Source organism: Buteo buteo, chromosome 12 (assembly GCF_964188355.1).
Source record: "Buteo buteo chromosome 12, bButBut1.hap1.1, whole genome shotgun sequence".
NCBI lineage: Eukaryota > Metazoa > Chordata > Aves > Accipitriformes > Accipitridae > Buteo > Buteo buteo.
In genome coordinates this window covers 16,432,703-16,453,792 of record NC_134182.1, presented here as the reverse complement: position 1 = coordinate 16,453,792, position 21,090 = coordinate 16,432,703, and the positions used below count along the sequence as shown (strand labels likewise).

The window sequence follows — 21,090 nt, the reverse complement described above, 5'->3', positions numbered from 1 at the left end:
TCAGCGCAGCACTATACAAGCGGAACAGAAGCACAACAGTTGGTGCGTAAAGCCTAACATGTGAAGTACATGCACTTTGTACAGGCAGCCTTTCCAGTCTAAGACCTCTCTTCCAAGACCACGTTTTACACAAGGCAGTATTTGATTTAAAGGTCTCACTAGGGTCTTCTAAAACTAATTCCCATAGATGATGATGACTACTGCCCTTCCTAGCTACACAGCAGCCATAGTGTACTGATCATATGGTGGGATTGAACAAGCTGCAAAGGAATTGAACTCTCAAGAACAGGAATTTTAGCAGAGCTCTTGCATCTGAGTAGTTTCAAAATCTTGCAGTTACCTTAACTAGCATGGTAATCTTAAAAAGGAGGTGCCAAAGTCCCTCCAGAAGACAAGACAAATGCCCCAGAAGGAGATGCCACAAGTCTCTCCAGAGGATAAAACAAAAACAACACCCCCACTAAAGTAGCCTGATGCATAGCTTAGCTGACCTCTGAGCAAGGCACAGAACTGTTACACATTGCTTGTCAAGATAGATGCATGGTGCACACCTAGAAACAGGAACTGGTACAAGCAGTTCGTGGAAAATACACTATGTGGCCATAAGGTCCTCAATCCAAAACAGAGTTCCCCAGATCACCCCCGTGTCCAAAACAGACTGCACCAAGTCAAATGCTTATCCTTCCTTTGTATCACATAAACCACTGTAGGTGCACCAAATACAAAACAAAACATGAGCAAGTATGACATTCAGTAGAGTTGTTTCGCTTACTTACTCTGAACTAACGTATGCACACCTCACCTCAACCTTAGGGTAGAAAAAGAAAGAAGAGAATGCAAATGCAAATGTATTCTGACTCAGCAGCAGGGGAGGGGGAGGAATCAATTGGCAATGCAGTCTTGAGTGTAGAATTAGACATACTAGCTATGTTTTGTTCTTTTTCTTACTATCTTTGAGAATAATCAGAGCTGTTAAGAGTTGAGAGAAGAGGTAAGCCATCACAACTTAATATATTAGTCTTGCTTGCTTTTACCTATTTTAACAAATATAGGGACACCCCTTTAGAATAAGTTTTACAAATCTACAGAATTCGAAGAAGTTAGTGTGAATTGCCACAGGCTTTGGATTCCACTGGAGGTCTTAATGACCCAGCAACTGCAAGGGGCAGCACCCAGAAAGCAACTGTTGCCTTTCTTCACAAAAATACCCACACTTAAACAGGACAAATTTATGTTTCTTCTCCACAGGCCCTAAGGGGGAGTTTATACCATACTTTTTCATTGCCATTACAGATGCAAAACTATTGGGTATCTGTTCTATTTTTCAGGGCTTTTATTTTGTACACAAAGTTTTAAAAGCCAAAGAAAACTGAAAATTTTTAGCATTTCCCTGAAGCCAACATTTTCTAAATTAACATGAAAGTTGGTTACTCTACTCCTGCACTTAACAATTCACATAGAGTAAATTGAAAGCACTGGAATAACAAGCTTTTTCTGCCACAAAACATTTTCCTTGAAAAGCTTCCATAGTATGAACAGGCTTTGCTGTTTTATATTCGAGGACTAGGCCTTCTCCCGTTTCAGTTTTAATTAGTTCAGTATTGACAGCTTTACCAGCATTGCTAAAATTAGTACTTAGTCTTATAATAGCTTCAGATGGAAGGTTAGGAACTATAGCTTTCAGGTCTATTGTCGATTCATGCCCAAAATTGAGAACCATCATAAAGACTCTGTCTAACCCATCCAATTCCCTCACATACACAAAAACATTACTGTCATTCCAGATGTAGCACATCCACCCCCGATGAATGGGGAGCTCACTGTTGCGAAGTAAAGTTAGCTCTCTGTACAAATTCAGTGTTGAGTTGGACCAGGTCATCTGGATCTGCAACAGTACGCATTAACAGGGTCATTTTGTTGCACTGAATGTAGGAAATACTACTTACCTCTCATACTCACACAGTCTGCTAGGAACACACCCATTAGGATTCTGTTTTGACAATTATCTCTTCAAATTTGTCTGCAAATTACACTGAAAAACTGCTTTTTCTTAGGCACTTCCTTGGCATTTGTGGAGTGGCAGAGACAGATGTTACTAGGCATGACAATTTTGCCAGCACTAACACTGTTTCTTCCTCCCACAGCATCCTTACAGTACCATTTATTTGGGAGAAAGCCACAGCCATTCAAGGCTTGATACTGATTTTTTTTTTTCATTGAGTCTAATCTACTGAAGTCACAGGGTTTGTTTCATGTTTTATATTTTTCCTGTCTTATTTTTTTCTGTCTTCAATTCTGGTCAGCACTGTAGATCAGCAAAATCTGTTTGGATCACTGCTCTACTTACATTAGAGATGGTCTATGTTAAGTTCTTGTAACAAGGCCAGTGCTTTCTATAGTCATAGAAATGAAAAGAAAAAAAAAGGACCAGATTTGTATTTCATATTAAAATGATTAAAAGGATGTTAAAGAGCCAAATTGCCACATTTGCATCATAATTGCAGTTGCTCTGCTTAAATTAATATAGATGAAGCAGGGTCCTTGCTGGTGCAAGGATTTCCTGTTCTAAAAATTGTGAGGATTCAGTGCCTTTTTTTTCCCTTGAGTTTGTTCTTACTGCCAATTCCCACTAAGTAAAAGAAGTCAGAGAAAAATAGATACATTACAATATTTTTAGACTATTAGTTTGTCACACATAGGTACCTACTTCAACATTTACACTTTGGTAGTCAGAGTTAACAGGTAACCAGCTACTGCTGCCTTCAGTAAAACCAGCATTAACTTTGCCATTCCACTGCATGGGGGATTTCTCTGGAAAGGTCACCTAGAAAATAAAGTGGCAATTAGTATATTAAAAAGTTATCCCTTAAATAGCATGTTCTCACATCTTTCAAATGATTGCCATTTCAGTATTGCTTTCTTTGGTTTAAGTTGAAATTTAATAAGGAGGAAGTAATCCTGCTCCAAATCTAAAGAGAAAATAAGAATCAAGACAGTTCCTGAAATGAAGAATGGATGGTCTCATGGATACAGCATCACTGGGTAAAATGTGAAATTCCCAAATGACTCCAGTATAATTGTCTCCCCTTGCAACAGATGCTTGGATAAAAGTTTACTAATGACAGCTGGGATATTCTGATAAATATCTAGACGCGCAGTGAGTGAATATATGACTCCTAAGAAGAGATGCTGTTAAAATAACAGTAAACGACTAGTAAATGCTTATCAGTGTCTGTTCTTTTGTAACCATCACACTTTTCACCTTAGAACTCTTCAGGCTTACATTTGCAAGGGGTACAATTTGGACAGGATTGTTTGTGTTAGAAAGATAAAATTATTTCCAAGTGCAAAAACTATTGAAAACCAGCTTTTAGCTGATTAAAAAGTTTCAATGTAAAAAGTCTGAAGTTCTCATTTTGAAGAATTCAGAAAAATTCTGATAAAGCTTCCTCATTATTATTGAAGAGCTTCCAAAAGATCTGACACTTAAACTTAATGAAATAAGAGGGCATAAAATATTTTGCACATACTTGGAGTGTTTGTTTTCCATGAAAACTATTTTTCATATAAAGGCCACTTTTCAATACAATCTGTCATAACAGCAGCTCAACAGAAAAAATTGTCACTTTGCTTTGTGACATTACAAATAACAGGTTTCTCCTTTTAGCATGTTCTGAAAAGCAGGGGGGGGAGGAAATCCTAAGTTTTCAACACTAGTAATGCTCCCTTTCATCTTTACCTCTTCAAGCTTCTCCGGAAGCGTTTCAAATGCTGGGGCTAAAACTATACCCTGAGCAAATACTCTCCATCTTTCTAAGACACTCATTAATCAGGGAATCTTCCTCTCCAGATTGAGTGAAGAGTGGTTTTGCATTGTTACAAAGCTGTGAGCCACAGGGTAGTCACTGAAAAAGAGTAAACCCCAAGGAGTCAAGGGCAAGCCACTTCTCTGGAGAGTATCATTCTGTCAGCAGTAATCAGCAGCAGTAAAAAAATGCAGGAGATATTTTGACCTAGGTGTTTCTCAGAGAAAATGAGATTTCCTTTTAAACCAGAGAATCATTTCCTCACATCTGAATCAGACAAACCTGGCGATGATCCCGTGCTTCTTGAAGTACCTCTTTCCCTTTGATACAAAGCTAGCCAACAGTGTTGGTAACATCATTGGAGTCTGTCTCATTCCCTACCAGAGGCTTTCCAGAGCATTTGCCATAGGACCATGTTCTCAAGGTGCACAAATATGGTCAGGAGAGGCAGAGCTGAGCTGTTCCTTTTGGGCATGATTTTTTCCAGTCATGCCCATGCATCTCAGGCAATGAGACACAACAAAAGTCAGGTATGATCATAGAAGAGACAAGAAATTACAGGGGCTGAACATGAAAGCTTTTAAGTTATGTAGGTCAGCACAGTGTGAAAGGCACAGAGACTGTTTTAATCCCTTGACCTTGAATAAACTTCTGAAAATTTCTGTAAACTAACAAACATCCTGTCATGTGTTACTATGATGAAGTGAGCTAGCCACCTGGTTCCCAGGCTCAGGTGCCTAAATCCTTTAGAGAAAGGGATCTGAAAGACAAATCAAAAACCCCTGTGACAAGCAGAAGCCACTTCTGCTTGCCAGCAGGCAATGCTAAGCAGGGGCTGGTCTGCACTCCCACCCCTTTCTAGAGATCCTTTCTTCAGAGCTTGGGCACATTGTAGAGGGCTGTGGCTTGGGCAGGTGCCTTTGCACAGTCAGAGCAAAGCAGTCCGCAGGAAATGGTGACTGTAGCTACGGTCTCTCATGAACTCTGATGTCCTTTAAATAGCAGCCAGGAAATAATGGACTTTGACATAGTGACTAGGGTACTTCTGTGGGAGGAAGGACAGAGACTCAATTCCTCTTGCCTTCGATGACTGCAACACACCTCTCCCAACCACTAGCCCAGGCTCGGTCTTGGCACTTGCTGCCCTTTCTGCTGAAGTGAAGCAAAGCAACACCACTGCAAACCACACAAGGCTGATCTGGCAGAGGACAGAAATCAGGGACCATGATTGCAGTCTAGCAGTTCAGACACACAGGAAGGCCTTGGTTCTGGCTCGGGCCTGGCCATTTCCATGTGCTGTCCAATGATTTTGCCATGGGGAACACAGAAAACCAGCTAAACGGTGAGAAAGACTGCATTTGGTTAACAAAACAAAAGTTCTTGTATTTTTGAAACATCTGTTACTCGGAACCAAACAACAACAGGATCAGAGTTTATCCGCTCTTACATTTTCTGATGCAATGTTCTCCATGCCTATTTCTTCACCATAGTAAGTTACAGGAGTACCAGGGAGGGTTAAAAGCAGCATGTTCATAACATTGATGTACTCCTTCCCAATCCGAGATGAAATCCGAGCAGCGTTAGGGCTTCCAACCTGAAGAAAACATCATTCTGTTAAACACATTATAAAATTCCATGCATATGTGAAATTGGTTAACTAATTTAACAAGGTACTAGGTTTTTTTTTTCTTCCCCCTCCAGGCCTGAGAGGGCAATTATCTTTTTTATCTTGGTGCCATTACAAACTTCTGCCCCAAATAATTTAGTACACAGTAGCCCTGCCAGCAGCACACAAGGCAGAAGTGAGGAGAGATGACAATTAACAACTTTCCAGAATTACAGTTGCCTCAAGATTTCTGTCATTTTCTCCACTGTGTGAAGGTGGTGCTTGTTTTGAAAAGACCTCTTGCATATCCCAAACGTGCTCCCTAGCAAAGACCAGCAAGGTTTTAAGTTAACTGCCCTCAGCTTCCCGCTGTGTTGTTCCCTGGCCCCAGGTTGTCTCCAGAATCCATTATTGCACTGAGTCAGTTTACAGCCAAAGATAATTGTACCAATCCCATCCTCACTTGTGGTTTAAGCCAATGCCCCACACTACATTAGACACCGAGGGAGAGGCATGATCATAAATTCCCTTCTGTCACCCTTGCACGGGGAGTGTAACTGTTATCAAAGAGCAGGACAGCCAGCCAGCTGGCCAATGCCAATGACTCCGACTACAGCAGCTGAGAGTTTCACAGGGGTACACGTGAATGTACATCTACTACAGCTCAGCCATGGGCTCAGGCTGCTGCTGATCCCACTGAAATCAACATGTGTGCGGAGGGGGAACAGTCCTATCACTGTTAGAGGAAATACCACCTATAGGTTTCTATCACCTATAGAACAGGCCCTTCCTGTAAGTGTTGGTCTAGGATTCTTACCGCCCAGTTTGGCCATTTTCCTGCAGGCATGTTTTTCATCCACAAGTTGACAGCTTCAAAAATACTGTTGCCTGATAGATTTTTCATGTTAATTAGGTTGAAATTGAAGGGAAAATCTGCTTCTTGGATAAAAGTTGCTCCATAATACATCATTGTTGCCTCAATGTCTTCCTTTTCATCACCATCAGAACCCATAAATCTACAAAGAAGTGCACAAATACCTTTTTTGGCTCATTCTTGGTTTGCACAGAGCAGAAGGAAGCTAGGAATGGTGTTGGACACACATATAAAATAACACAGCCTTAAGAATTACATTTGCTTCTTGCCTCCCCATCAAAAAAGATTAATAGAGAGAAACAACATTATGTAAAGCAGACAAGGAGACAAGAAGATATATTTCTTGGAAATTTCTGAAGAAAAATCTACAAGAGTCAATGCAAGGCTGCAAGTATCTGACTGAAGTCTTGCCTTTCTGAATCCATATCCACACACTCCATTCCAGCAATTTCCATGCTTTCCTTTACAGAAAAGGACCTGGGGTCACCCCAATTTGAACATGACCCAGTGATGTGCCCTTGCAGCAAAGGTGGCTAATGGTATCCTGGGCTGCATTAAGAGGACTGTTCCCAGCAGGTTGAGGGAGGTGATCCTTCTCCTTTACTCAGCACTGGTGAGGCTAGACCTGGAGTGTGGTGTCCAGTTCTGGGCTCCTCAGTGCAAAAGAAACATGGATATACTGGAGAAAGTCCAAAGAGCCCCTAAGACCATTAAGGGACTGGAGCATCTCTCCTATGAGGAGAGGGTGAGAGAGCTGGGACTGTTCAGCCTGGAGAACAGAAGTCTCAGGGGGGTCTCATCAGTGTATGTAAATACATGAAGGGAGGGTGCAAGGGCGATGGAGCCAGGTTCTTTTCAATGGTGCCCAGTTCCAGGACCAGAGGCAATGGGCACAAACTGAGGAAACACTTTTTCATTGTGAGGGTGACCAAGCCCCGGCACAGGTTCCCCAGGGAAGTTGTGGAGTCTCCATTCTTGCAGATGTTCAAAAGCCATCTGGACAAATTCCTGTGCAACTGGCTCTAGGTGGCCCTGATGAGCAGGGGGGCTGGACCAGATAACTTCCAGAGGTCCCTTCCAAACTCAATCATTCTGTCATTTTAACAATCTCTGACTGTGAGTCTGACGTGAACTGCGCTATTAATACTATACCATAAATCAGCCACAGGGCTGATTAATTACGGTGTCTCTGTGAGCTGAATGGTCGCCCATTCTTGTACAGTCCGTAGATACCACAGAGTTACAGAGACCAATTCATTTCCTTCCCTTCACACATTGGGGAGGAGATAGCATAGCCTATGCACCCCTATTTGTGTTTAAGGAAGAAAACTTCTTATGGTATATGTTATTAAGAAAACATTTTATTGTTAGCAAGAGGGTGACAAATATTAGAGAGAAATTCACTAGCTGTAATAATGATTACCTGTATCGGCCAGGTTCACTGCTGAACTGATTCATGGTTTGACGGAAGCTACGGATGATATCATGCATACCAACTTGCATGGTTGTGTAGTCATGGTAGAGCTGAGAATAAGCTGTGATACTCTCCTTGAAGAATACAATATTTCCCATTAGTTCACAAATATTTTAGATTTCAGAACTCTCCAAATTCTTCCCATCCTTTCCTGAGACAATGCACCGGTCCAGAAAAATTTCAACTGAAATGAGTTTAGCATACCAACACTAACAGCGCAGAGCTGAACGGCACTTGGGGAACTCTGAAGATACGTTAGAAGAGGGCTAATTATTTTGGATCCCATCCTTCAGGAGGTAGAGTCCACCCGCAGCACTAATCAACCAAGCCCATCTGCAGCAGCAAGCACAGCAGGTGCTGTGGCCACACACCAGGCTGGGAAGATGGACAACATTGTTGTGGTAACTTATAAAGGCAACGATACTTGTGGAGGTTGACCAGTTTTATGCGATCCCAAACTCCGCATGGGAATGGTGTCTTAGTGCTGGCCCTATCTGGGAATGTCACCAAGTTTGCTACTTCAGCAAAAGCAAACCGCATAAATAACGGGGTGCATGCTTCTGAATGTGTCTGGCCACCTCTCACTGTGACACACTGCCAATACCAGGTTTTTTGTTTTACTCTGATTCCTACTAGCAATGTAGAAGAAATACATGCCAGTGGCTGTTACAGAATCCCAAGCAGGCAAGAGCTCTGAGCTTATGTGCTGTAGTGGGCTCCCCAAAGACAACCAATCAACTATTAAAATCACAAGACTGGTCTTTTTAGAATGTAAATTGAAAAGCGAATTATTTTAAACAGAAAATTCAAAGCAACAGTGTCAGAACAGAAATGGGAAGCGTATATGGACAATTGTCCTCCCGCCCACAGCACCTCTCCTTGCAGGTATCTCACTGACCTACATCCTCAGCCCAGGGGCTTCTTTCTTGTATGTGCTTCTTCTGCAGAGCACCTGGGAGCCACATGCCTCCCAAGGGACATGGCTGACCCAGTCTTCCTAAAGCCACAGTTAAGACCCAAAAGAGTAAAAACATACACTCTCTCACCCCAGTAGGAAATACAGGAAAAAAAGCAAAGACAACATATACATTACTGGATTCTGGGACTTGTTTACTTGAGGTTCATCTCGGAGATGTGTTGCTTCTAAAAGAAATTTAACAGCGCTGAAACTAAATCCATCGATTCCTTTGTTGAGCCAAAATTTGATAATATCCTAGACAAAGTTAAAAATTGAGAAGTCCAAGTGAGCCCACCCCATTCAAAATAGTATATACTTAAAAAGAAAAATAAACCTGTTAGGAGGTATTAATATGTAACAATTTATTTTTTTAATTTGTACTTCAAATTTTACTAGAAGTTAAAGTGAGTCACGTTGATATAAGGTCAAACTAAGATCTAAATCAAGCATATCTTATTATTTCATCCAGTATAAAAAAGAAAAAGACTGGTCTCTGTAACTTCTCCAGTAATTCAGAAGACCAAAGCCAGGTCATGCCTTGCTAAAAGCTGTTTCTCACCTCATCCATCAAAATATTGGGCTAGTGCTAAGCACTGTTGTTGGTGAACACCTGTCATGGTTGCACACAATTAGAACACATGGATTCAAATATGCAAGAATATGTTGTTCTGCACAGACCTCGTGGCACCAATTTTCTTTTTGTACAATAGAGCTCTTAAAACATTTGTTCTCTCTTATTTGACTGATGTGAAATTTTTTAGTTTATTTTCAGGCTTATTTGTTGACTTGCAATAACATGAAAAACTGCTATCAATTCATGATTTCACTATCAAATTCAGAGGCTAGTGACTATTAGTAAAATTATATCCTACTTCAGTAGCTATTATATTACTACAGTTTTAATTGCTCTAGTTTTAACAAACAACTCTAAAGTTCAGTTCCTCTTGAGTGGTTTTTGCAAGCGTTCTTTTAGACCAGATACTTTTCTTCATCCGAGGACAAGTTTGGGGCTTTTGTGGTTTTGGGTGGGGTTTTTTTTGTTTGGTTGGGTTTTGGTTTGTTTTTTTTTGGGGGGGGGGGGGGGGGGGGCGTTTGTTTTGTTTTTTTAAAGACAGCTATTGAATTGCCTTTTTTAAAATGTATGCAGTATACTTGCCTCAACAGACTGGACTAGAACCAGTCCGCACTCAGACTTTACAGATTTTTGTTTGGCAAATAGACTCTGCCTTACTGAGCTGTACTTTCTCATAGACCCATTCTGAAAACAGGAGCTCTCGATATGGTGTCTGTCCGATACTGAATCCACCAAAAATAAATTTATGCTTATTCATGTGCTCATCACAAAAGAAACACCACGTATCAGCAGTGCAAATATCAAATACCAATGTGGCACTCACTACAACAATTCTATTTTTATTTATGCAAGAAAGCTACAAGGTGCCAGCTGCTAAGTTTCATTGCTCTTGCATGCCCTGTTGCTAAACCAAAGTCTTGAGCTTCTCCAGAAGAGTCCATTTGCTTCCTGCTCAGTCCTCCTAACCTTCTGAAACAGGATTTTTAATTAAAATACTAGATAAAGATTATTCTTTAACATGCTGGAGCAATTAATGTTCATAAGCATTTACCAAAGGTTGGTGTTACCAGGCCAAACTTACTAGTTTTCATTTCATTTCTTTGCATAGGAAATGCAGCATCTATTTGCTACTGGAGCTTCAGTAATGTATCTGGTACCATTAAAAAAAAAATTAGGCAAGACCATTGAAAAGTATGTGCAATACTAGGAAAAAAGGTGGAAGTGGCAAGACATGGCACTAAGGGAAGTATCAAGACAGAGAGGTTACTGGTGGAATTCTTCAAGGATCAGTCTCAAGAGCAGTTTCATTTCACACTTTAGTTAACAAGTACGCCCAAAAGTGTTTTGTTTCTTCATGCACATGCAGTACCCGCAGTAAGGGGAGACGCCCCACAGAGACAGTGAGACCATCACAGCACTACTGGGCAGCTGTGAAGACTACCGCCAAGAAATGCACCAAAGTTCAACAGTACAAAGTAGCAAACACTTAAGAACTACATCAAAACACTTGAGGTAGCTGTATGACCTCATGGGGTATAGCTTTAAGGGGGGAAAAAAAAAAGAAAAAAGGAAAAAGCAGCAATTGTCAGACTTCCCATGTTCAGGCCCACTTCCCTATATTTTTAGGAATTCTACATTGTCTACTGGGAGACATGATGCAGACAAGCATGAGGTTTCATCAGAGCACCACCCCCTTATCTTGGTGACTCACTCGTGCTGTGATGGCTGTCCATCTGTCTCTCTCCCCTGTAACGTCATCAGAGATGTAGACAGATTGAAACTCACTATCTCCCCCTTATCCACAAGCCCAGGCATTCCTTGTAATTCAAATCAGCATTTCCTAGCTTTCTTGAAAATGCAAATATCTCTTTGCTAAAACAAGGTGCTATTCCTACATTTGATTAGCTAATTAACAGCTCCTTGTATCAACAGATATAAAAAATTCTCTCCACGTGAGTGATTCAACTCTGTTTCAGCACAGGCTTCAGTTCAAGAGCCACTTTACCATCCACGTCAATCCTTCCATTAGTTGTTGTCCTTGATATAACATCCAAACGCGCTAAGTGCCTTCCTTCTTGGCTCTTGATGGAGACTAGAGCTGAAGGCAGTTAACTGCTTCCAGACAGCAGTCACGTTGGATTACTTGAGTACTAGCACCAACTTCAAAGCAAGTAACAGCAATCCTAGGTCACAGAGGAGGAATTACCTATGCCACTGTACAAGGTTCTGCCCAGACATTTTTTCTGTTCAATTTGTTTAATTCTGGCCATCTGCATTTGAGAAAATCCTCAGGCTGGAAGCACTCCGAGGAGTAAGTAGCAGCTAAACAAAGGGACAGAGAGTCTCTCACTTCAGGGACGACTGGAAAAGCCCCCCGCCCCCCATTTAATCTTAACAAATGCTGAAGGGGATGTTGTCAGAGCTGAAAACCAAATAAACATAAACAAGGGTGGGAAAAGCTATTTCAGCTGAAGGACAGGTTTCATTCATAGAGAGCTAAGAACGAACAGTTTGCAAATAAGCTTAGACTGGAAAGTAGATGGCTCCTGAAGAACCAAAGCAATTTTAAGATGGCCTTTAGTGGGAAGAAAAAGGGAAAGGGAGCTCCTTGTAAAGTGCAATAGCCTGTTTCAAAAACCCATCAAGATCTTGCCAGGCACTTGTAAGAGCAGGGGACTTAAGCAAAAAAAGCAATAGTCATACCTTCTTAAAATCCAGAGGACTGCAACACCACCTGCTGCCAATACTTCCACTCAAGGACAATTTTATTCGGATTTTTTTTTTTTGGTTGCCTGTTTGCTTTTAAATTAAAAAGACTTGAAGCAAAGTAGCTCCAATACTGGAAACATTACAGCATAAAGCTTGAATTTTGCTTATAAACTTAATGTTTGTCTAGACACTTTTTTGTTTCAATTGTTTACATATGCTGCAATCCTTGAATTACTTCCAACTAGACTGTAAATCATGTAGCACAAATAATCAGAGAAATTAAGTGAAGAAATAGCTGCTTTGCTGTTGGCACAGCAGCAGCGGGTTACATACTTACATGGATTTCCTGTTGGACAGCAAGGTTGCGAAAATTTAAGTCTGGTTGTTCTTTCCCAAACTGATGAAAATAACACTGCTTTCTCACATCATCAAACTGCCAGCTGGAATTCCCAAAGACACTCACCTGCTCATATAAGGGAGGGGGGTAATCAGAACTCCTAATTTAACAAACATTTACTCCTATGCACACTTTAATATGTGATGCATTACAAGCATATAATAAAGCACAAAATGCCTAATCAATGGCCTAAATTTTGAGTAGATTTTGGTACTTATATTTTACATTTCCTTCTCCTGCTAGTTGCTCTCCCTTTAGTTGTGCTTCACCACATGTATTTCTTGTTCAATGTTCTGGGGGTATTTTTGTTTGTTTGTTTGTTTTTTTAAAGTAGACTTTCACTAGGAATTACTCAGAACAGAAAGGAAAACGTGGGTGGGAACATTTATTTTGGAATTGTTTTTCCTAAAACTTATTAAAAATAGCTTTAGTTAACTTAGAGCTTTCTGCAATCTGGTATTATCCCTTTGAAGTGCCAACAACAGTCAGCATGTTAAAATGTTAACTTTATCATCATCTCTGTAATAAGAGATTCCAAAAGCTAAAATAGCTCTTAAGACTCAAAGTTTAAAGAGAAATTACACTAGCTAGTACAAAATATTTATTCCACTTTGAGTTTTTAGAACACACAAGTTCCTAATCATGCACCCATCAGTTCAAACTTCAAATACATATATTTGAAATAGGCAACACACTTTCTGGCCTGATCACCTTCCAGAAAAAGGAAAGAAGCCAAGAACACACTGTTTTGTTTCCCTTCCCACCAACTATGATTTCAGAGGAGCTGAGCTGAAGTTTCTAGAGCAGAGTACCCAGACACAGAAGGGGGCACTTGTGAACAACTTGCACACAACTATCCCTTTTTTGTTTGTTCAGTGAGTGAAGATTTAACACTGAGATAAAGAAGCAAAAGTAATTTTTTTAATTCTGTTTGAAATAGGAACTCCTCCCCTCTGAGCTCATTTAAGTCTTAATCTGCACTAGCTCATTTAGTAACATCAGTTTGTACATCTCAACAGTCATTTATAACCCAGCATTCATTGGGACAATTATGTTACAGCTGCTTTTGCTATGTGGCAGCCTGCATCCAGCTTGGGATTTGCACATGTCCCTTCCCGTGTTTACCCAGTTGTTTGGAGGAGTGACCAAACCAGCAGCCTGTGTGCAGTCCTGCCAGATGTAGTAGTCCATGTACTTCCCAGTCCGATTGCGACTCAGCTGAAACCATCGGTGCTTGTCACTTGTGTGGTTTGGTATTAAATCCATTATCACCTTTAGCCCTTAAAAGTCAAACCATAAAAAACCCTATTAAATTTAACCTTTCAAGACAAAGTTCACATTTTTTCTTAATGCAGTATCACAAGTGTTTGGGCTTCTTCCATCCCAGAGGTCTGGGAAAAGAGAGAGGCAAAAAATCCCACAGAAAGCCCCAGACTACCAACACAGTTAGACTAACTAGAGTCTGCAAGCAGCTGCAATACATCTTGCTGGTACTGTTCTCCCCAGCCCATTGCTGGGGAGGGAAACAAGGGGGAAGAAAAAAAAATCAGAACAGATTTCTGCTGTTATGAACCACTTCCACTAACTCTGACTTCAACATCTACCTCTCACCTCCCAAGTGGGAAAGGCACTTCACCAGTCTAGCATCAGTGAACACATGTTCTTCCTCACCCTTCCTAAAGACTAGACATTTTTTGAAATCCCAAATGTTTTTGGGACTGGCAAACCATTTTCAATTCAGCCCAAGAGCTGTAAGGGGAAACACCTGAATAAACATTTGGTCTAAGGCATAAACACACCAACCAAGGATGCAATCGTAGGAAGGAAGCATATGTTCCCTTCCAACCCTGAAATGGTCTTTCTGCTTTCTTCAGAAAGCAGCCAGTCATAAAATGCAGCCAGAATCAACTGTATCTCAGCCTTGATCCCCCAGATTGTCAATGCCCATACCATATGTGATAGCATATGTCCATACATTCTATATGGTATGTCTAAATATTTTGATGGTTTTAATATTTTGTACCAGCTGTGGAAACTGGTTTGCTGCTAGATGATTGTAAAAGTGAGATTTGGTAAATAGTTATTAGAAATCTTATACTAACACTATGATTGAAAGAACAGATAATAGTATAGCCAAGCAATTAACTAGCAGAGGTAGTTACTCATAAGTTTTGCAGTTCTTTGCTCTTATGACTAGATGTTCCTGTATACTAGATGTTCCTGTATACTAGATGAGAACAATGTTGAAACCGACCACATGTGATTGAAACTGCCTTAAGCTTCAAGATCAAAGAACAAGGACAAGAACAAAGACTTCAAGGACAGCCAACAATCTCAAATGGGTTGGTGGTCATCAAAGCAGCCCTTCAACTCAGATGAATTCTTCATTGCGCATGATTGGATCTAGGCAGTACTATGATAATCAGTTACAATAATTTTTATGTTTATGTATACTAGTCTGATTAATATGTAATTGTTACTCCATATAACCTGTTTGTGCTGAAGCTGTGGCATGCACGCTAGCTGGAATTAACCCCTATGCATCCAGCACTGCAATAAAGAATGCCTGCTTTCTAAAACTCCAAAACAAGTCTTTGAGAGTTTCTTCGACCGGCTTTTCAGTATCATATGCACAGGGGAGCCCCCCACCCACAAACACCCTTGTAGGGGACCATGCCTTTCAGAGAACGTACAGCAGCCCAGTGCTGCTGTTGTAGCTCCCCACACCTTTGGTCCCGCTCCCAGCGCTACCCCAGCACCCAAGGGTGGGAAACAGCATCACAGGGCTTACGTTGCTGTGGAGCTAACGCTTACCCTTCACTGGCACCTCCATCTGCTCCTGCTCAACGCCACCATGGGGGAATTGCCAGATGCACAAACTGAAATCTTACATCATTACCTAGTGCTACAAAGTACACCTGTATAATATGAGTAAACATCTTTTTAATAGTTATTTTGCATGGAGTTGCAGCTTACCTCTGTCATGTATGGCTGCAAGCAAATTCTCAAAGTCACTCATTGATCCAAACATAGGATCAATATCATAGAAGTCTTCAGCTCCATATCCAAGGTCTTTCAAGGGGGACTTATAGAAAGAGGTGATCCAGATGGTTTTTATATTCAAATATATGATATGGTCCAGTTTTTCTTGGATACCTATTTAAAAGAAAAGGGCATCATCTGTTTAGAAAAGACAAAATACTTTTGTTGAAATAAGTTTGCCGTGGGCTCAAAGATGGCACACAGGTCCCTTTGATACATAACCATCCCATTTTCACTGATCTCACATAGCAGGGCAATCTTGACATTCTTCAGGGACGGCATGAGATCACAGAATGGAAACCATTCAAAGCCACTTTTACAAGGAAGGTAAAACAGGAATTAAAAAAATCAGATCAAACCAAATTTCTATTCTGTATTATAAAAATGTTTACAGTTTCATTTAATAAATTTAACACTCACTGTTGAAAATAAGGTCTTATATTTTGTTAAAACGCAGCAACAGCACTGCTTTCCCATTTCAAGGAACATCGATTAATCCTCAGACCACCCAAAGGGAAGCACAATTTTAGTGCAAAGATCCCAGGTTTTCCCTACCTTACGAAAAGTCTCTTATAGGGTTTTCCTCTTGTTTTCTGTAAGGACACCTCACTCCAGCCTCCTCTAGTATTTTTAAACCCAAGACTTTCCTATCTTTCTGACATGTTGCAACTGGCATGCAACTACAGAAACAGTTTCTTTTCTTCACTTGCCAGCAGAGCATATTATAGCTTGCACTTCTTGTTTAGAAATTTATTGTCCATTACAGTGTTGAGCCTTCCCTTTCTGAAACAAAGTCTCAGCTAAGCTACTGATAAGTGACACTGTGTCTTGGTATCAGGAACTCCTTCTCAATGCATTCATAAGAGCTCAAAAACTTTTAGACCATGGACAAAAAGAGTAACACATCTTTCTCTACTCTTTGTCAGTTTTATTTTTCCTCAGTTTTCCTTGTGGAAAGGCAGCCAATATAACGTAACAAAGTGCTCAGCACGATCCATCCTCCTGACTGACCTCAGTTTTGTGGAGATACTTTACTCTGATGGCAACTGTGCTGCTGCCCGCTCTCAGCCCCACCTCTAAACATCCATTCTAACTCCAGGCTTAGACTTAGCAACTTGAACAAGCAACTGCTACATTTATTCATGACAATGTGAATTGCCATTAATGATTAGTCAGACAACTTTTCTTCCCTTCTCCATTAGGGTGGCTTTCTCTATTGGACTGTATGATTTTTTTTTTTTTTTTTTCCTGTATATATATACACACACAACTGCCACACAGCTTTGCACATACCAAGAATGGAAATTCCACCCACCTCTCAGATCCCCATTCCCATCCATGTTGCTGTCCTTGAAGGAACGAGGATAGATCTGATAGATAGGACTAGCCTGCCACCAGTCAAGGCACTTTGGAGAGAGAGCAATAATCGCTATTGTAGTGCACACAAGCACAACAGCAGCGGCAATTATAAGCCAGAAGAGAATCTCCCTGGTGACTCTGTACCGGGCTTGGCTGGAGAACTTCAGCAAGACTTCTTTCGGCATCCCCGCATACGGCTTCAACAGCAGCTCCTCCATAGCCGCTGGGTCCACATCAACAACATGTGGTTTTGGCATTTCTTCTTGGCTACTGGTATCCACCTCCTTGTCATCAAAAGCCTCATTATGAACAAATCCGTTGTTCTCCACACCTCCCTTCTCACTCAGCTCCATAGGTAAGCTCTTAGCTTCCTCCTCAACCATTTTACTTCACAGGTCTTGTCCTGGAGACTCGTGCCACCGCAAGGAAGTGTTGCCAACACACCTTTGTTCAGTGAAATGAGAAGCAGCGTCATTAGCATCTGGGTTTATGATCAATCCTGACCAACTAGTCAAAGTTCAAAAAGAGACAAAAAGGGCAAAGTGCTCCTGCTCTTCCACATAATAGGCATCTTCAGCAAGATAACAAAATGCTACATGAACGCGCAGTCTTCCAGGGAGATAAGCCTATTGCTCATACTAGCCAAGCAGATTTATGTTTACTGTTGCTCTCTCTGGTACACCAAACTTCTCTTCCTCTTGACAGTAGGGAAAAATCTGGGGGGTTTTACCACTAAAAGGTTTAGTAAATATGCAGCTTTCCAGACTGGTCATGGTCTCCCCTGCCTGAGGCAGTCTGAGCATGAGTAATTTAAATATGGACAGCAAGAGAATGAGGTATTGACAACTTCTGGCCCCAAAGCAATAATACAAACTAAGAAGAAAAAATACAAAGGCCGGTTGCACTTTGTTTCTCACAGCTCAGAAAAACACCCCCCCCCCCCCCACAACTAACCCAACCCAGCCCACCCACAACTCTTAAGCAGTAACGATAAGCACATACCAATCCTGCAATTCACAGCATGTCACAGGTTGCTACACCCAGAGCTATCCCCGGGTCAGGACAGGATAGCTCTGCACAGGCACAAGCAAGACTCAAGACAAAAACCCACTACCCACTGTTAATTTTTTTTTTTTTTAATTAGTTTACAAGAAACCAACCTTTCCCTTTTCTCTCTTTTCCCCCCTTTATACTACTCAAGCCAGGAAAAAGCATTGTCTAAAGCCTGCACAAGCATGCACAGGTTTACACATCTGCATGACCTAAGCCCCAGCTGCCCTGAAGCCTGCAAGCCCACATCCACCAAGACATACCCTCCAGCCAGTGCCCTCCACCCAAGCATACCAAAGGAAACACGGGGGGGGGGGGGGGGGGGGGGCAACTGCAGAGGAGAAAAGGTTGGTTTGGGCCTCAAAAAAGTATTTATTATGTTTGCTGAAAACAATGAGAGAAGTCTATAAACTAATGACTGAAAAAAATCTAGCATGCAATATTCAAATGATTCAAAAATGTGTTATTGCTGCAGTAGCTAAGCTAAGACAACGTCTTTTTCTCTGACAGATTTAATACTTTTCTTCCCCTTACTCAAAGCAGTGCCTGGCAGCAACTTCAGCCCGTGCAGGGTCAGGTAGTTGCTAGAGCAATTTGAAATAATGGCAGTAGTTTCAGTGTCTGTAATGCAGTATTGCCAGAAAATTCAGAAGTGGGAAATTATTTGAAAGAGGCTCCCATCTAATGACTCTTCATTGCATCGTATCAGTAGAGTTGTAAAAGTTTCCAGGCAGGCTCATTCCAAGTTTTTCCTACCATGCTAATGGGAACTGGGAACAACCTTCCTGCATTTGTAGAAAATACAAAGGATGTACTCATGCTAGAAAACAACTGCATGACAAAACAGCAAAGTGTTAACAGTGACACCTGAATAAGATTTTAGTGCTTCATTCTCCTTTTTCTGTTTCTCTCTGTAACATCACACCTGACACATAAGCCTGCAGAGCCAAGGCCAGCCATACTGTTGGTTTGCTTGGTAGCACACCATGACTGCATTGTTGTGGTGGGTTGATCCTGGCTGGACACCAGGTACCCACCAAAGCCACTCCATTACTTCTCTTCCTCAGCTGGACAGGGGAGTGTTGCCGAAATCCAGAATAAAACTCCTTAACAGCAATGAGAAGTTAAGAAGCAGGCACTTCTTTATTGCAGCGCTGGGCACACAGGGGATCACTCCACCTAGTGTGTGCACCTGTCTGGTTTAATCATGCAGGTTAAATATACACCTGTTATACATATTCACTAAATTTCTGGGAAATGTCATACATAATCATCAACTGTCCGATAAATCATTAGCATATGTAAATGTCCCTTTTATGCAGGCGTGGTGATGTCTCTGGTGGTCTTCAGAAGCCCTCTGGTGGTCTTCCATAGTCTTCCTCACTTTGTCCGATAGTTGACCTCTCTTATGTGATTCTGCGCAGTATGATTTTCGCCATCATGTATAAGATTTACATAAAAGTACATTCAATGTTAATTCTTGAATTTAACATTTCTAGTGATTGGCCCTCAGTCACACCACCTTATCAATATTCTTATACTAAAACATTCATTGGTTAATCTTACTTAATTCCACTAACTGGAATCTTGATCAAAGTGGGGTTTCTAAGCAACAGAACTAAGGTCCATAACGATCTCTCTTAGTTTCTTAGGACAAAACACTACAAACTAACAAATCGGTCGAAGTTTCTATGGTTAACTAATTTTAGACAATACTTATTTTCTTATGACTGTATACAGCACATTTTGTATGTTCCTAAGTTTTGATGACTACATTGCGAGCTTCAAACCCCTATATTCTACAGTCTTTACCTTTTGATCAAACCCAGTTTATATATAAAATTTTAACTTATCAGAATATTTGTAACAGGAGAAAAAATATAATGAAAGGCTCATGGGTCAAGATAAGGACAGGGAGAGATCACTCACCAATTACTGTCACGAGCCAAACAGACTCAACTTGGGGAAAATTAACTTACTTTATTACCAATCAAATCAGAGTAGGACAATGAGAAATAAAACCTAAACCTTAAAACACGTCCGTCCCCCCCCCTCTTCTTCCCGGGCACAGCTTCACTCCTGATTTTCTCTACCTCCTCCCCCCAAGCAGCACCAGGGAACAGGGAATGGGGGTTGTGGTCAGTTCACCACACTTTGTCTCTGCTGCTCCTTCCTCCTCAGGGGGAGGACTCCTCACACTCTTCCCTGCTCCAGCGTGGGGTCCCTCCCACAAGAGACAGTCCTTCATCAACTCCTCCAACATGAGTTCTTCCCACAGGCTGCAGTTCCCCACGAACTGCTCCAGCATGGGTCCTTTCCACGGCGTGCAGCCCTTCAGGCACAGACTGCTCTGGCGTGGGTCCCCCACAGGGTCACAAGTCCTGCCAGAAAACCTGCTCCATGGGCTCCTCTCTCCATGGGTCCGCAGGTCCTGCCAGGAGCCTGCTCCAGCACAGGCTTCCCACAGGGTCACAGCCTCCCTCAGGCATTCACTGCTCCAGCGTGGGATCCTCCCCAGGCTGCAGGTGGAGATCTGCTCCACCGTGGACCTCCGTGGACTGCAGGGGGACAGCCTGCCTCACCATGGTCTTCACCACGGGCTGCAGGGGAATCTCTGCTCTGGTGCCTGGAGCATCTCCTCCCCCTCCTTCTTCACTGACCTGGGGGTCTGCAGGGTTGTTGCTCTCATGTTCTCACTCATCTCTCTGGCTGCCATTTCTGTGCCCCCTGCAACTTTTTTTCCTTCTTAAATATGTTGTCCCAGAGGTGCTACCACTACCGCTGATGGGCTCAGCCTTGGCCAGCAGCAGGTCCGTCTTGGAGCCAGCTGGCATTGGCTCTGTCGGACATGGGGGAAGCTTCCAGCAGCTTCTCACAGAAGCCACCCCTGTAGCCCCCCGCTACCAAAACCTTGCCATACACACCCAATACAACCGTGCACAACTTGCCTCAAGTCACAGTCAACATCTCTTTTAAAGAACACAGCCCGAGTTTGAGGACCTTCATATTTACCAGTTCGCAGCATGGGCATACAATGAGAGAAGGTGGGTGTCAGAGCATATACATACTTGAGACATGGATCAGCACTTGTGCAAGTCCCAGAAGACATCTCTGGCAAATCACTGGGACACAGACATGTAATTTATCATAACAAATAGCTGCTCAATAGGCAATGCTACATGACCATGACTGAAGTTGCAGTTTTGTGTCTAATTCACCAGCATTTAGCATTAATTTAATC

The 21,090-nt window shown here is 41.8% G+C and overlaps 1 protein-coding gene across 1 annotated transcript; it reads right to left on the bottom strand.

Moving 5' to 3' along the window:
- Positions 1-1,196: 1,196 nt before the first annotated feature.
- On the bottom strand, positions 1,197-17,182 carry SLC3A1 (solute carrier family 3 member 1). The gene is made up of 12 exons (XM_075042032.1): positions 16,756-17,182; positions 15,375-15,554; positions 13,524-13,678; positions 12,339-12,464; positions 8,854-8,973; positions 7,710-7,834; positions 6,230-6,428; positions 5,254-5,400; positions 4,501-4,514; positions 3,032-3,038; positions 2,708-2,824; positions 1,197-1,885 (listed from the first exon to the last, which is right to left on the bottom strand). The coding sequence occupies exons 1-12, from the start codon at positions 17,180-17,182 to the stop codon at positions 1,445-1,447; spliced, it is 2,058 nt and encodes a 685-aa protein (XP_074898133.1). The 3' UTR covers positions 1,197-1,444.
- Positions 17,183-21,090: the final 3,908 nt, after the last annotated feature.